At 40.4% G+C, this 17860-nt stretch overlaps 2 protein-coding genes across 3 annotated transcripts; both read left to right on the top strand.

The window, feature by feature from the left end:
• Positions 1–425: 425 nt before the first annotated feature.
• Positions 426–15132, top strand: LOC124123585 (dephospho-CoA kinase domain-containing protein-like). 2 transcript variants are annotated; one of them, XR_007218972.1, is made up of 5 exons: positions 426–613; positions 8182–8385; positions 9011–9098; positions 9760–14186; positions 14488–15132. XR_007218972.1 is itself a non-coding variant. In XM_048387518.1 (4 exons), exons 1-4 carry the CDS (start codon positions 502–504, stop codon positions 10049–10051), a joined length of 696 nt encoding a protein of 231 aa, XP_048243475.1. In that variant the 5' UTR covers positions 426–501; the 3' UTR covers positions 10052–14486. The 2 variants fall into 2 exon arrangements, 1 of the variants encoding a protein (XP_048243475.1); XM_048387518.1 differs by lacking the exon at positions 14488–15132 and having other exon boundaries at positions 9760–14486.
• Positions 12731–16779, top strand: LOC125374569 (papilin-like). Its single transcript, XM_048385450.1, has 4 exons — positions 12731–12742; positions 12934–12990; positions 14511–15321; positions 15435–16779. The coding sequence occupies exons 1-4, from the start codon at positions 12731–12733 to the stop codon at positions 16139–16141; spliced, it is 1587 nt and encodes a 528-aa protein (XP_048241407.1). The 3' UTR covers positions 16142–16779.
• Positions 16780–17860: the final 1081 nt, after the last annotated feature.

Here is a 17860-nt window from a genome sequence, read left to right on the forward strand (position 1 = left end):
GTATAACCCAGGCTCACTGATGTTCCACAAGAAAACAGCCAAGACAAGACACTGAAGACAACAGCTGTTATCGCTACATCAGTCCATGCATAATATAAAAACATCAAGTACAGAAGCCATGCAACTGGGAGCATCTCAACTTACAATACACTACACTCTCTGCTTATGTGCAACAGTACTTGTAGTGTCATTTAAAAAATAGTATTGCAACTTCATGTAAGTGTGTTTGTTTAAAAATCACAATTGGTTAACACATCCTCATTAATGTAAATCCATTTATTCATCGCAATTAGTCTCCGATTTCCCAGTGTCTAATGTTTTTATTTGAATAAACTTGTATATCGACAGACGTTCGTACAGGGTCTACAAGTGTATTAATAGTTGTCCCCCTAACACATCCCCAATATCAAGGACGGTAACTCTAACAGATAAAACTTTACTCAAGAAATGGAAGTGTGCAACGTTGACTTCGTTACATAAACAAGCCTCAATCGGTCAGAAATGTTTTTGGTTGGTTTGACAGGCGGTATATCGACAGGGAAAAGTACTGTTTCCAACAAATTCCGCCAACTTGGATGCCCTGTCATTGACGCTGACAAGCTTGCAAAAGATGGTGAGTTTCAGTTATTGTTATTCGCCTTCTATTTTCTATTTAAAGGGGCACTGATCTAACGCAATTCCCCGGGACTGGTTGTTGCCTTTGTTATTGTTTTTTCCCAGTGAGTACCCGGATGTATAGCAGAAATCTAGACTAGTTCGCGACCTCTGCTGCGCAATTCGTAAGCGCATCAGTCACTTTTATGGGTAGTAATAAGGGTGTATGGTCACATTGATCAACAAAATGAAATACAGTTTTCGAGATAATAAGGAAATGTAGGTATATTTGTGGGTAGCATCGGTAATGGTGACGAAGTCACTAGCTTGGTAATTTTGCGATTTTCGTTTACACTATTTTGACTTGCAACACAAAGTAAATATTTCACCTGAGCATTGCTTTTTTATAGTGTGTATATTTTTTTTACTGTCAAAATGTGTAACATTTTAAAATTTATTAAAAGCAACTAAAAAACATTTCCATTTGTATTATTATGTTAACGAATTCCAAACATTATTATGTTTAATGTCACCACCAAGAGACTGAAAATGATACGTTGAAAAGTACATTTCTATGTTGTTTGGCTTCTAATCCTACATAATAATCTGTTGTGATGTTTGTAGGCCCTTTTGATCATCCTAATCAATCTGGACAGATGTTTTAGTCAAAATGACTGAAATATTTACACATTTTATAAATTGCCTGAGAGAATCACATTTACAAATTGACGGTAATATATACACGCTTACAAAGGAAAAGACCTGTGAAAACAACGTCTATCGTGCATTGAACAATTTCCCAACCAAGACGTTGAGAAACAAGAACGAATCGGTTCAAATGAAGGAAAACAAAATGCAAATACCATAATTGCAACCTTCCAAATTTATGTGTATAAATTTTAGGAGCTTCCTTGTTCGAGGAATGTATCCGTGAATATCCACACAAAGGAACAATATCCCACTCGTCCTTCAGCTGTACAAAGAAACTTATTCGATGTCACATGTCTCTGTAACAATCAAATATTTTAAAAGATATATATCGTTTCGGGATATTATAACCCGTGTTCGTTACTCAACTGATCACTTGGATTGTGTCAGGCGTTCACATAGGTGTCAAGTCTAAGGGTCGGCTGAGAAAGCCCACGTGACAACTATTTTCATAACGTCCATGGTTCCTAAAAAATCCATTGAGTGATAGATAACAATGATCAATCAATCAACGTATTATCAGTTAACCCTTTGAACAAAGTATGTTGTTTTACATCGGCACTTCACGCCATGAAATGAGTGTATTCCCTTTGTTTTAGTAAACCTAGACATGTAAACACTCACTTTTGACATATCCACTGTGCAAGATAACAGTAATTAATCAATCAACGTATTTTCTGTTAATCCTTTGATGACTTGGAACGATCTGTTGATTTACAAAAAAAAAGTAAATCAATTGATCATTCACCTCTTGCTGGTCTGCCATGTGCATATTACATAACACACATTTCACCTCACTTCAAACCTTGATTTAGATTGAATAATTACCCCAGACACAATAAATGCCAAATGGGAACCTTTGGAAGGTAATCTAAGTGGTGCTACAACTAATTGTACCTGTAATAAATTCATTAACTGAGCATCAAGTGAATGACGACAAATACACAAGTGTAGGGTTATACCAGAAAACGTGGATGACAACAAGGGAGTAGTAATCGTATTATCGACGCAATCCGAAATCCGAAAATGCTTTCACTGCATAGATACTTTTTTTTAGTATTAAACTACATGTATAACCATCTGGGGTATTTCCAAATCCGCTGAGCTCCGCCTTTCTTTTTGTCTGTTTGTTTAGGCTGAAGAAATTAATTTACATGCCCCCTTTGTCGAAATCCTTATAGATCACAGTTAACCAATCAGTGTTTATGCAAAAATTCGTAAAACAAATATTGCCTCCGGCCTCCAAGTGTATTTAGCTGTCCTTGCAGACGGTAGCCCAGTCTCTGGTCACGCTCAGTTGCGTTGCGTATCATCCGGGTACTCACGGGGGAAAAAACAATAACAAAGGCAACAACCAGTCCGGGGAATTGCGTTAGATCAGTGCCCCTTTAAAGGAATTCATGGTAAAGTGTATTGCACATTAGGCTAGTTGATTTGTTCTACATCGTCAAGTATGCCAAGATATTGATAACACGAACCTTTTGCCAAAAGTGTTTGAAAATGAAAACATTTTTGTCACAACGATTTGCACAAGATGAGGCTAAACCAGACGTGCGTCTGACTCTGAACATTACTAATATAAGATGTTAAGAAATATTACGAAAAGATCGAATTCCCTCGCGAAAAGGACATCATAATATATTTATTATTATAAAGTGCAAAAGAAAGTATAGGGAAAAAATCCAATATTTGCTATTTATTTCTCCCAATCAAACAACAGTCACAGATTTTTTTAACAGATTAACTTTCTTATGCCTATATTACATAATTCACTCAACATTCCTACTGTGCATTAAATCCACTTAGTCAATGTTAAGCCATGTATGTTGTTGTTGACAATAAATACCTGCTAAAACACAGACTGTAATCAGATTTTGAGAAGTGTGCTTTCGAGACATCTTGTTTTGAAATAAATATTACTGTTGCTTGTTGGTTATCAACATTGTTGATCAGGTGTTGATTGTCCTTTAAAAACTAATTTTAAAAGGAAGATTCTCTTGGAATGACATACTGTTTGCCTTGGGGCATGCACTTACCTATTTTGTTTCTCAATACAAAATGGCCTAATCATGGAACGATGAGATGGTGCCATTATTGCCAATTCGCAAGACGTCACTTTGACATGGTGGTGTTTTAGGATTTTAGCTGTAACCCTCTACGAACATGGCTTCTAAATATATTGGTCCTGATTCAATATAAACTGTCTGCCTTGAAAACATTTGACTGTTCAAAGTAGACCCAGTGTGCCAGTATAACACTGCAACTAAAGTACTCATGGAAATGAAAAAAAACTGTTTTGCTGGATTTAGTAATCGACACAAAGCATTATGTAGATGTAAATACGAAATAACGAAACAACTGGAAAAGTACTAGTCTGGATTTGCTAGTTTTATCTAAGTGCTCAATACAAAATGTACTTTACAGGGGGTAATTTGTAGGCACTTTCAACATTCAAAAATAAAACTAAGTCCAAATTGACATGGCAGAAACAGGCTATAGGCATTATGCAAACTAGCCTGGATTTTTTTTTATCAAAACAACAATAAAAATGACAGCTATTTTTATGTATATAATAATAATGACATGTAAGTTGTTGTTTGAGAAGGGAATATGTTACTTTTACGTTCTGATATTTTGACGATGATTCACTATCCCACAATGCCACTCACAAATCACTAACCACTGACAAATCACATGCACGTGGGTTTCAAGCACCTGTTTTCTCCTGTCGTCAAGGTGTCATAGGTCATGGATATTCACCTGAGTACTTTAGTGCAAGGGACAAATGGATAGGACCCAGGATCCTGTATGGAGCCCAGTGGGAATGATTCAGGGACTTTTGAAGTACAGTATTACATGCCAGCACAGTTTTTCAGCCTATGACCAGCAGAGTTAAATACTGTGTCCACTGAATAGAACTTAAATAAAATAAATGCACACATTAAACATGAAACAAATGAATATCTAAACCATTGCGATCAGGAAATTTCATTGAGCGAGTTCACAATTCCTAGTAACACCTTTTGTTGATACAGCTGACATACCAGGTAATGTATGGGGTAATGTACGGGGTAATGTACGGGGTAATGTACAGGCTAATGTACAGGGTAATGTACAGGGTAATGTACCGGGTAATGTACAGGCTAATGTACAGGCTAATGTACAGGGTAACGTACGGGGTAATGTATCGCGTAATGTACCGGGTAATGTACAGGCTAATGTAGCGGGTAATGTACAGGCTAATGTATCGCGTAATGTACCTGGTAATGTACAGGCTAATGTACCGGGTAATGTACAGGCTAATGTACCGGGTAATGTACTGGGTAATGTACAGGCTAATGTATCGCGTAATTACCGGGTAATGTACAGGGTAATGTTCCGGGTAATGTTCCGGGTAATGTACAGGGTAATGTACAGGGTAATGTACCGGGTAATGTACAGGGTAATGTACCGGGTAAAGTACCGGGTAATGTACCGGGTAATGTATCGCGTAATGTACCGGGTAATGTACAGGCTTATGTATCGCATAATGTACCGGGTAATGTACAGGGTAATGTATCGCGTAATGTACCGGGTAATGTACCGGGTAATGTACAGGGTAATGTTCCGGGTAATGTACAGGGTAATGTACAGGGTAATGTATCGCGTAATGTACCGGGTAATGTACCGGGTAATGTACAGGGTAATGTACAGGGTAATGTACCGGGTAATGTACCGGCTAATGTACAGGGTAATGTACAGGGTAATGTAAAGGGTAATGTACAGGGTAATGTACCGGCTAATGTACCGGGTAATGTACAGGGTAATGTATCGCGTAATGTACCGGGTAATGTACAGGCTAATGTATCGCGTAATGTACCGGGTAATGTACAGGCTAATGTATCGCGTAATGTACCGGGTAATGTACAGGGTAATGTTCCGGGTAATGTTCTGGGTAATGTACCGGCTAATGTACAGGGTAATGTATCGCGTAATGTACCGGGTAATGTACCGGGTAATGTACAGGGTAATGTACAGGGTAATGTACCGGGTAATGTACCGGCTAATGTACCGGCTAATGTACAGGGTAATGTACAGGGTAATGTAAAGGGTAATGTACAGGGTAATGTACCGGCTAATGTACCGGGTAATGTACAGGGTAATGTATCGCGTAATGTACCGGGTAATGTACAGGCTAATGTATCGCGTAATGTACCGGGTAATGTACAGGCTAATGTATCGCGTAATGTACCGGGTAATGTACAGGGTAATGTTCCGGGTAATGTTCTGGGTAATGTACCGGGTAATGTACAGGCTAATGTATCGCGTAATGTACCGGGTAATGTACAGGGTAATGTTCCGGGTAATGTTCTGGGTAATGTACCGGCTAATGTACAGGGTAATGTACCGGCTAATGTACAGGGTAATGTACAGGGTAATGTACAGGGTAATGTAAAGGGTAATGTACCGGCTAATGTACAGGGTAATGTACCGGGTAATGTACCGGGTAATGTACAGGGTAATGTTCCGGGTAATGAACAGGGTAATGTACAGGCTAATGTACAGGGTAATGTACTGTCTAATGTACCGGCTAATGTACAGGCTAATGTACCGGGTAATGTACAGGGTAATGTATCGCGTAATGTACCGGGTAATGTACAGGCTAATGTATCGCGTAATGTACCGGGTAATGTACAGGCTAATGTATCGCGTAATGTACCGGGTAATGTACATGGTAATGTTCCGGGTAATGTACCGGCTAATGTTTCGCGTAATGTACCGGGTAATGTACAGGGTAATGTACCGGGTAATGTATCGGGTAATGTTCCGGGTAATGTACCGGGTAATGTACAGGCTAATGTATTGCGTAATGTACCGGGTAATGTACAGGCTAATGTATCGCGTAATGTACCGGGTAATGTACAGGCTAATGTATCGCGTAATGTACCGGGTAATGTACAGGCTAATGTATCGCGTAATGTACCGGGTAATGTACAGGGTAATGTACCGGGGAATGTACAGGCTAATGTACCCGGTAATGTACAGGGTTATGTATCGCGTAATGTACCGGGTAATGTACAGGCTAATGTATCGCGTAATGTACCGGCTAATGTATCGCGTAATGTACCCGGTAATGTACAGGGTAATGTTCCGGGTAATGTACCGGCTAATGTACAGGGTAATGTACAGGGTAATGTACAGGGTAATGTACAGGGTAATAAACCGGGTAATGTACCGGCTAATGTACAGGGTAATGTACAGGGTAATGTAAAGGGTAATGTACAGGGTAATGTACCGGGTAATGTACCGGGTAATGTACAGGCTAATGTACCGGGTAATGTACAGGGTAATATTCAGTTTCAATAGGATGAGTAGGGCATTGTTAAATAAAGTTGGAGATGCACGCACTGCTCAGTATAACTATTCGCAGTCACCTGACAGACGATTCTTACCCGGACTGCAACCACATGATCAAAAAATGATTATCGCTAGCAAAATGGATATGTTCGTTGAAGAGCGCACTTTGCAATTTTTGTCATCAGTACAAGTAATAGCTAGAATGGCTTGTTTCACTTTATAAGTATTAGAACACATGCAGGTATCTTCGTTAATTAATAATCGTGATATTTCATAATTCAATTTCAAGTGGCGAGGACTGAAACATGATAACTTCATTAGCAGCCGAGGTTAGATCGTTATTTGACACAAAAGCTTCATCAACTGTGGGAGTTTGTTTTCAGGACTATTTGCAAGCGCCACAGAATGTGAACTTATTTTCCCTTACTTTATTTGTCACTGTTTTGTCTGTCAGTTTACATTTTCATATTCAGACTAGCTAAAATCCATATCAGAAAATATAGCCTAATAACTTTGTTTTCTTTGCCTAACCGCTATAATCTTTGCTGGATTAGAAAATATTACATTAATACCAAAATAGATAATACTTGATAAAAGGCATTTTATGTAGCCCCTGGCCACTGCAGACTGCTTATAAATAGAACAATGCCTTCTCAGAAGTAAATATATATATACCATATATTCATAATACTTTAAAATTAATAAACTTCCTGTACTTATGACACCATTATCATATGTTTTACCACTTAGCCAAATGACCCAAACAAAATGCCAAATAAGATAAAAAGAAATATTGAGCTCCATCAATTTATCTTTGTTTTAACCGGCCCAAACTTATTGGTTCAGTAAATATCTGTAAACTATGAAATAGAAAAAGCGACCAGGGCGTAAGTGCTAAGTAATTATTTACTAGAACGGTACATTGTGACACAGTGTTGTAGATCACAAAAACCATAGTCCACGTATTAAGCGCCCTGTCCTATAAACATCCCCAGCCAGCTGCAAGACTATTCTGTTCATCATCTTTTTAGGCACATCCATCTAAGGATGAAAATTTGTGACAATTCACATTTGAATGTGTTTATTACAGATTATTATTTCAGAAATCGGAAGCGTTTAAATCAGAAGAAGTTTAAGTATCATCATGATCATTGACGTTTGAACTATGTTGGTTCTCTTCTAGCTCTGAAAGTAAAGTTAACTCTTTGTTTATGGTTTATGCATCCCCATTATTTTGACATGTGTTTTTGAACCAAATGAAAAGAACGCCGCAAAATGTGCAAGCCTTTATATATAGCAATGTAACGACATACTTGTGACGTCCCGTATATGTATCAATTTAATTATATAAATACATACATGAATTTCAATCTAGGGTGTCCCCCACCCATCCCCACCTGCTCATTTTAATTACATCACAAGGTCGTAAGAAAGATAACAATGCAGTCATCAAGTTTAGTCGTTAGGATCTCTTAGCTGAGTCAGCCTCACGAACAGGCCACCGGGAGCATAGTCCTCTTGACTGTCTGCTTGTGTTTCCAGTGGTGGAGCCTGGTAAACCTGCCTGGTACAAGATCCGGGAAACATTTGGCGAAGACTTCTTTCATGATGACGGAACATTGAACCGAGCAAAGCTGGGTGCACTCATCTTCTCTGATGGCGACAAGCGGCAACTCCTCAACTCCTTCACACACCCAGAGATCTACAAGAAGATGCTGTGGCTGCTCCTCAAGTACTTTGTCCTGGGTAAGTGGAAGAAGTGACCAGCATCCTGGCCCCTGAACACTGAAAGGTGAACCGACTGTTGAAAGTGTGTCATTGTGTTCCTCAACCAGCCTTAAAGAGCAATAACTGAGTCATGGACAAAAATCACATTTTCAATATGGCTTTCTGTACCAATACACAACTATTTCTCCTTGCAACATGATGAAATTTAATATACAGCAAGTATGTAGTATGGAATATCTTAATACGTGTGTTGGCATATTTTCATTTTTGATCCCAGTTTTGACTTCATGTACCCACATTTTTCAACACATGTGAAGATCCGGGTTAGAATTGGTCTTCAGCAATCCATGCTTGCTGTAAAAGGCGACTATACTTGTCGTAAGAGGCAAACTAACGGGATCGGGTGGTCAGACTCGCTGACTTGGTTGATGCATGTCATCAATCCCGATTGCGTGGATCGATGCTCATGATGTCAATCACTGGATTGTCTGGTCCAGACTCGATTATTTACAGACCACGGTCATATAGCTGGAATATTGCTGAGTGCGGCGTTAAACAACAAACCAACCAACCATATTTAGCCTGGCATACAGAGGCTGTCCTACTTCCTACACATGCTGAGTGTTCTGATGGTTTCTTCCAGGGTACAGTTTTGTGGTGCTGGACACTCCCCTGCTGTTTGAGAGTGGCAAGATGGTGCCTTACATGACCTACACAGTCGTCGTGTCCTGGTCAGAAACTTATCAGTCTACTATCTTTTACAGTATCCCATAGCGATTCCGGGTTAGAAGGAGTCCCATGTGGATTTCCCGTTCGTAGAGGCCCCGTGGGGATTTCCCCTTGTGATTTCCCTTGTGGTAACAATGTACCTGGCTGGTCTTGGGTGGTCATGGATCTTTGCTCATGCTGACAGTCACAGGCTTGTCTAGTCAACAACTGATTATTTACAGGTCGCTGTGACATAGCACTCTCATATTGCTGACTGTGGTATAAAAACACATTTAAACACTTTTAGCATGGTTCCAAGACCCATGACTATAATGTTGGTATGTCTCAGGAAGAATAGTGAGCAGACTGGTCGAGATTCTTGAATGCCATTTTACTGATGCACTTTGTGCATGAAGACAAAAGTGAGTGAGTGAGTTGGGTTTGATGCTGCTGTAAACAGTATTCCAGTACTTTCATGATGTGTAGCAGGGTTTTAGTGATGTCAATCACTGGATTTTCTGTCCCAGACTTGATTATTTACAGACCGCTGTCATATAGCTGGAATATTGCTGAATGTGGCATTAAACAACAAATAAACAGGCTTCTATTAATAGTAATATAACCCCAGTTTGACATGTTATGATAATGATGACAGTGGTTCAGAGTTAATCCATCTTCTTGCAGTTCTGAAAGACAACAACTGCAGCGCCTGATCGCAAGGAACAGACTTTCTCGACCTGATGCTGAGTCCAGGATCTGCTCCCAAATGGCGCTGTCGGAGAAGTGCAAGCGTGCCACCTACATTGTTGACAACAGCGGAACGGTGGAGATGACCGAGGCTCAGGTAGTGGAGCTCCACAAGAAGCTGCACCGATCCCGCGCACACTGGCGCATCCGGACCATGCTTGTCATGGCTCTCGTCTCCACCTTCTTCTTCCTCAACTACGTCTACAAACGGCTATATTCAGGGAAATGAAGTGTTGCTCATTTCCCCTTTGTTCTCTTGGATCTCAGAGCTTGATAACTAGGCCGTGATGTGATATGCCCAGTTCAATTGTATTCTAGAACCTCTAGGTTTTGTACCAGAAAAAAACAGCAATTTGTTAAACAGTGTTCCATCCAAGGGTCTGAATTTCATATTTGGTCAAAGAGCAGAAAAATATGCTTCTTGCAGGATGCAAAAGAAAGGATAACCATATTTTTAGCCTTTTATCTTTTTTCTTTTGTAATACATTTTTTAATGATTTTAATGTGTTTATATAAGTATGTTTTAGATGAAATTTTAAATTTCATACATTATATCCTGGACAAACTTAAAGTAAATGTGTGTTTTTTTAAAAATATTTTTAATACTAAAATTTATTTTAAGCAGTTAAAATGTGTTTACATTTCCACTGATTTTATGATTTGATGCCAAATGCGTTGGTGTTTTGATATGTGTACAGCAACCATCCATGATAATGAGTATTATAAGCTTGAGCGCATGTTGTCATAATCTGTCTGTCTTTCTCAGGAATATTGTCTGTTTCTTTGTTACTCTCAAATGTTATAGTAGTAAGAACAACAACAGTGGTCTCATGGTCTTTGACAAGGAGCCATGTTTTACAAAATGACGTTGATAATTTCTTGTTTGTTATGTCCACTGATGAGCTGCTTTCAGGTGAAAACAATTGTGCCTTATTGATTCTACAGCTGCCCTTTCCTGAGAAAGTTGATTTGTGTATTTATGAGTTTATTGGAGCTTCATGGTTTGGCTTTGTTCGGGCCAACTAATTTTGTTATGTGAATTTTACGCATTTTACAGCTTTTTCATTGGACACGATGCCGTCCAGTGACCAAGAAACTGACGTTCATAAGGGTATGTCTGGAATGACGTACACTGTTGTTATACTTCCACATTCCTGAGGAAACCCCTGAGAATTCCTGTCCTTGAATAAACAGAGGTCCTCCATCATACAATTTGGCCCGCACTCACTCACATTTCATACTCCCAATGAACTCCCCTAATTGAAAGTCCCATCTTAAATAATGTTGACACAAAGGTTCACAATATCAACCTCAAAATTATTTTCCCCAAACAATTTCTTTTAAACGCTAAGCCAGAGTGAATAAGGGGCTTAATATCTGTGGTGCACCATCATTGAATATCTCTGCTAGACAGGATGGTCTTCATGTTAATCGATGGTGATCAGCACCCATCAGTTAGAACACAAAATTTTATTCTGCATAGTTTCAAATCAGTGTAGCCAAAATAATTTTAATTGTTTATTATCATGATTATCAAACATTAAATTTTGCTAAGTTTCCCATCCATGTAAATGGAACTGCTGTCTCCTACTCTTGCCAACACGTTTGCCCCAAAAAGGCCATGAACCATCTAAAAATTGTTTCTCATGTCAAAAATGCTGTGTGAATGGTTTTAAGGCCATCAGCTATGGTAGGTATTGCCAGGTAAATGTTAACGGTTTTGATAAGGTTCTGTTATTGCCACACCTGTCTCACCTGAGTTAATTAGTTTATGGTGTCAAGCAGGAGGACTCCATATTGGGTCTGGATTCACTGATTTCTCTAGTTCACGTGACTATCACATTCCACACACAATATGGCAGTTGTAACCTTTATATATGTTGCTTGGTGGCAAATTGTATACCTAATTTCTGTCCCCTGCAAAAAGGCCTTGCAGTCTCCAGGTATATGTGTTTGTTGAATGTGTAACGGAGACACATCCTTTATTGTACAGGTGTGATTGTCTTTTCTTCCAACAATGAACCACGGCAGAGCTTCTCTTTATGTCGGTTAAGACAGATCTCACCTCACCCTTCAGGGCTGTGCATTTAGTCTTGGCTGGATTGCATTTACTTACTCTGTGGTTTAACTTGAAGCTTTGGTTGTTGAGAAATGGTGAAAGGGGGGGGGTATTTGTATTTTCACTATTTTTAAGTTTGGTGAAATATATGATCCAAGTTCATATTGTACATTATACATTTTATCTGACACTTTTGTGGGGGTCGCTTAGCTCCACATGCAGCAATGATGACGCAACATAATCTGCCATCTGTGAGTATTCTGGACACTTGTTATGAAGGCCCTAACCTGTTAGTATGTGATTTCTACCCACAAATAATACAGATAAAAGTCTGCAGGTACATGTATTCTCATCAAGAAATCAAACTGACAATACTTTTAAGATGTTATCTAGGATTTAGATGTACTACCCTCAGCAGCCCAAGCTCTGTGGGGTGACGAGACATTTTGATCATTTCTCAAATCCAACTTGCCATGAACAGTTTTAAAAAGTATTTCGTTATCATTACAAGATTCATCCAAGGTAATCAAATTTTGGTCTCGTTTGAAAAAAGATTTAGTTTTAGTGGAAGATTTATCTTACCTTACCTAAGCTCAAGCTCCTCACTGGGATAGCCCATTTACAGAGCTCTATTCTGGGAAGGTAACAGAGGAGCTAGGTCTAACCTATCTTGTCATGGTTGCTGAAAAGTTTGAATTTGCTTTCTTCCTACGAGACTGAGAAAAAACAAAACATGTCTGGTGACTTAGAGAAATAGTTGACAGGTTTTAGAGTATTTTTGTAGTGTTCTAAGTCCACATAAAGTATTCATGTAATCAAAGTGTGTCGGCAGTATCTGTCTGTGCCACCATGCGTCAGGCAGTCAGTACTCAGTAATAATTTCACTTAGTAAAATGAACCTGAATGTGTTTTTAAATCTTATTTAGTTAGAAAATGGTGAAACATGGCAATGCTTATTTTTTTATTCAACTTTACATGGTATGTTTTTACCGAGCTGGGACTGACTGCCGTCCCAAAGTTCATATCAATGCAATTTAAGATGCTAACTGCAGTCTGCGACTTTAGCTGCTAGTCTGAAGCCAGAGTCTAGTAAACTCCTGTTCGGTCAAGTAAGCTCAGCTAATAATAATTGTTCTAATAACACTAAATTCTACTGAATATTACGCTAAGAGCCGAATTCAGGCTAGTAGTCACAAACATTTTGGGCGAAAGCTGTTACAAAGACTTGAACCTAATCTATTGTGGTTCTTTGTCATTTATTGACTTTTATGATAAGCACTAAATTCATATTTTACACAAAGCAGTCTTTCACATCTTTGTTATAGGTGCACTTTTACAATAAGATTTGGACTAGACTTGGCTGATGAGGGTTTTTCATCTGAATAGTTGAACAGTGTAATAGCATGACAGGTTAACTATAGTAATATGAAGGAATCAGTTGGTCTTTCACTTCTTGTGAGTCTTCTGTTATAGTCTATCGTGCCCCTTGGGACATGTCCCAGTGTGGACCGAGGTTCACATTGCTTGCACTGGTTACCATGGAATGTGACTGAGCGGGATGGAGCTAGGGAGCCATGGTGTTCACAAATAGGGGTTATGTTCTGTTTGTAGGGTCAGTGACTCAGACTAACGGGATCGGGTGGTCAGGCTCGCTGACTTGGTTGATGCATGTCATCGTATCCCAATTGCATCGTTTGATGCTCATGATGTCAATCATTGGATTGACTGGTCCAGATTTGATTATTTACAGACCGCCGTAATATAGCAGGAATATTGCTGAGTGCGGCGTTTAACAACAAACAAACAGTGACTCAGCACTGACGTGGACTTCCTTGTTGAATTTGTCCGTCTCCATGGAGACTGTATCCGAGCATCTGTGTGTCTGCTTGATGTTTGTCTGTATAATGAGAAGAGTCAATACCCATGTTGATGTACCATGACTTATACATTGATGATAATCGCATAATAATAATAATCACAGATGCTATGACGATTTCACTCCAGATACTGAGCTGCCAAATGGATGGTTCATGTGAGCAGTAACACTGCTATAGTGAATTGTTTGTTTGGTGGTAGGCATCATCGGTTTGACACATTGTGTCCAAAGATATGATGGATGATTCTGAATACAAACAATACACCATTGTATTTAAAAACATTTTGTTTCTTTGCATTTTCCAACAGCCAATAACTATCATTATGAAGAAACACAGACACAGCACAGGACACAATCAGGACAGACACCAGAGTTAGGCACAGACACTACACCAGAGTTAGGCACAGATACAGCACAGGACACAATCAGGTCAGACACTACACCAGAGTCAGGCACAGATACAGCATAGGACACAATCAGGATAGACACTACACCAGAGTTAGGCACAGATACAGCACAGGACACAATCAGGATAGACACTACACCAGAGTCAGGCACAGATACAGCACAGGACACAATCAGGACGGACACCAGAGTCAGGCACAGACACAGCACAGGACACAATCAGGATAGACACTACACCAGAGTTAGGCACAGACACAGCACAGGACACAATCAGGATAGACACTACACCAGAGTTAGGCACAGACACTACACAGGACACAATCAGGACAGACACTACACCAGAGTTAGGCACAGACACTACACAGGACACAAAACAGGACAGACACTACACCAGAGTTAGGCACAGACACTACACAGGACACAATCAGGACAGACACTACACCAGAGTTAGGCACAGACACTACACAGGACACAATCAGGACAGACACTACACCAGAGTTAGGCACAGACACTACACAGGACACAATCAGGACAGACACTACACCAGAGTCAGGCACAGATACAGCACAGGACACAATCAGGTCAGACACTTCACCAGAGTTAGGCACAGACACTACACCAGAGTTAGGCACAGATACAGCACAGGACACAATCAGGATAGACACTACACCAGAGTTAGGCACAGATACAGCACATGACACAATCAGGACAGACACTACACCAGAGTTAGGCACTAAGCAGGGCACAGACACAGCACAGGACACAATCAGGATAGACACTACACCAGAGTTAGGCACAGACACAGCACAGGACACAATCAGGATAGACACTACACCAGAGTCAGGCACAGACGCAGCACAGGACACAATCAGGATAGACACTACACCAGAGTTAGGCACAGATACAGCACAGGACACAATCAGGACAGACACTACACCAGAGTCAGGCACAGACACAGCACAGGACACAATCAGGATAGACACTACACCAGAGTTAGGCACAGACACAGCACAGGACACAATCAGGACAGACACCAGAGTCAGGATAGACACTACACCAGAGTCAGGCATAGATACTGCACAGGACACAATCAGGTCAGACACTACACCAGAGTTAGGCACAGATACAGCACAGGACACAATCAGGACAGACACTACACCAGAGTCAGGCACAGACACAGCACAGGACACAATCAGGTTGACACTACACCAGAGTTAGGCACAGACACAGCACAGGACACAGCACAGGACACAATCAGGACAGACACTACACCAGAGTTAGGCACTAAGCAGGGCACATACACAGCACAGGACACAATCAGGACAGACACTACACCAGAGTTAGGCACAGATACAGCACAGGACACAATCAGGATAGACACTACACCAGAGTCAGGCACAGATACAGCACAGGGCACAATCAGGATAGACACTACACCAGAGTTAGGCACAGATACAGCACAGGACACAATCAGGAGAGACACTACACCAGAGTTAGTCACAGATACAGCACAGGACACAATCAGGACAGACACTACACCAGAGTTAGGCACAGATACAGCACAGGACACAATCAGGACAGACACTACACCAGAGTCAGGCACAGATACAGCACAGGACACAATCAGGACAGACACTACACCAGAGTCAGGCACAGATACAGCACAGGACACAATCAGGAGAGACACTACACCAGAGTTAGGCACTAAGCAGGGCACAGACACAGCACAGGACACAATCAGGATAGACACTACACCAGAGTTAGGCACAGATACAGCACAGGACACAATCAGGACAGACACTACACCAGAGTTAGGCACTAAGCAGGGCACAGACACAGCACAGGACACACACTACACAGGGCACAGGCTATACACAAGACTATCATTGGACATAAAATATATTTTCAACTCGTTTACAAGAAAAACTGTAAAAATCAGATTAATAACAATACTTAGAAGTAATGACAAATGTAAATGAAAGGCAGTTGTCACTATAGTAGTATCATAGTAATGGCTGTGGCTTCTGCTGTTTGTGTAAAAAAGTTAATTACTGGAAATAGTTGCAATTGTGATATCTCCTCCCTCATCATACCTGCAGCAGCTTGCATCTAGTGTTGATCAGTGTGATGGTCTGGTTGATGACAGCACCTGTGTTCAGCATGAAGACCTCCTTACTTTGTAATGGGCAGCATGTGTCTGCCGTTGACAGCTGTATCTGACAATGTGAATCCTGCTGCCTGTCTGTCCTGGGACCTACTATGAGATCTGCCAGCACACGTGGTGGATACATCTGTATATTGATGTATGACCCATCCCATTAATGTTTATTTAAAGTGTGCGACACATCCTAATGGGGATGGCCATGTTTTACAACAGTTTGGACCATGCACTGCCTCCAAGCTATGTTACAGTGTTCCACTAAGTCATCTTTCATTCTTTTACACTGAACTTTTACACTAAAATATTAGACGGATCTTAAGCTTACATGTAAATGTAGTGTTGTAGAGTAATAGTAATTGTTCATTGGAAGTCCTGCAAAATGTGTTGTGGGTTCATAAAAAGTTATGTGTATTAAAAATTATTCAGTCCCACCCCCACCCCCCACCCCTTCCTACCCAAGAGTGGGAGGAAACCCCGAAGTGATGCAGGTCTCAGACGTTTACCACTTCGGTGAAAACCCAGGAGAACAGGTATGGTGCTGACAAACCTAGAAACATAATCGGGGCCCTTCCTGCCTAAGAATATTAAATGATCCATTCCTTACACTAGCAACAAGCCCCGCCAGGACATGTTGTATGATTCTGAGCAATGTTCTGTTGACAATGACCCTGAGATGGATGAGATCTTTACCCGAGAGGTTGTTAATTCTAACATGCCTGCTTCCCTCAGTGCCTTGTGAAATGTATTTTTTTACTGATATCTCTTGATGGAACTAAGTAACATACACTGAGTATTCTAGAATGATATTTGTTTAAGTATTGCTATTATCACATTTGACTATATTCAGATGGTACTTACCAATAGGGGTGTCATGTTTCACGATTACACCTGACCATGCCATACATGAGACACTGGACGGGCCATACCAAGATATGTTAAATGATAGGACTTGCTACCCTGCCTGGTGCTTGATATTAGGATAAAAGGACTGTTAACATGTTAAACTACAGCAGTGTATCTCAGTAGGCTAGCACTATGAGACCGGCATTTGTCCGGACCAGTACAAGCAGCCACACACACGCGTGCATGTCACTATGTAAGTGCATTAACCTTGATCGCAGCGTTAAACCCCACTTCACCTCACCTGACAAGGTTTTGCCATAACCGACATGGTGATTACAGGGGCTAGTGTAACCTTACCACCTGCCCCCACGAAACACGAAACAAAATGTTAGATCTGCTTGTATTATACTGTGAGACAGAGCCTAGTTTAACCAGTCATGCTGGTCCAGCACAAACTGGTTGATAGCAACAATATGTTAGCGGAACTGCATGAAAATGGAGAATTTAAATGTTGTGCTAAGTATCATATTGTGACAAGTATTGATACATGAGGAAGGTGTATCATGAGACCCCAACAACCAACCAACTCAATAATGTGTTACATATGTAGAGGTTCAATATACCTATCCCTTTAACATACAGTCAAACACCATTGTGTCAAAGTTGAAGGGACCTACGTAAATATTTTCGACAC

Source organism: Haliotis rufescens, unplaced genomic scaffold (genome assembly GCF_023055435.1).
Source record: "Haliotis rufescens isolate VD_foot unplaced genomic scaffold, xgHalRufe1.0.p SCAF_10, whole genome shotgun sequence".
In the NCBI taxonomy this organism is placed as follows: domain Eukaryota; kingdom Metazoa; phylum Mollusca; class Gastropoda; order Lepetellida; family Haliotidae; genus Haliotis; species Haliotis rufescens.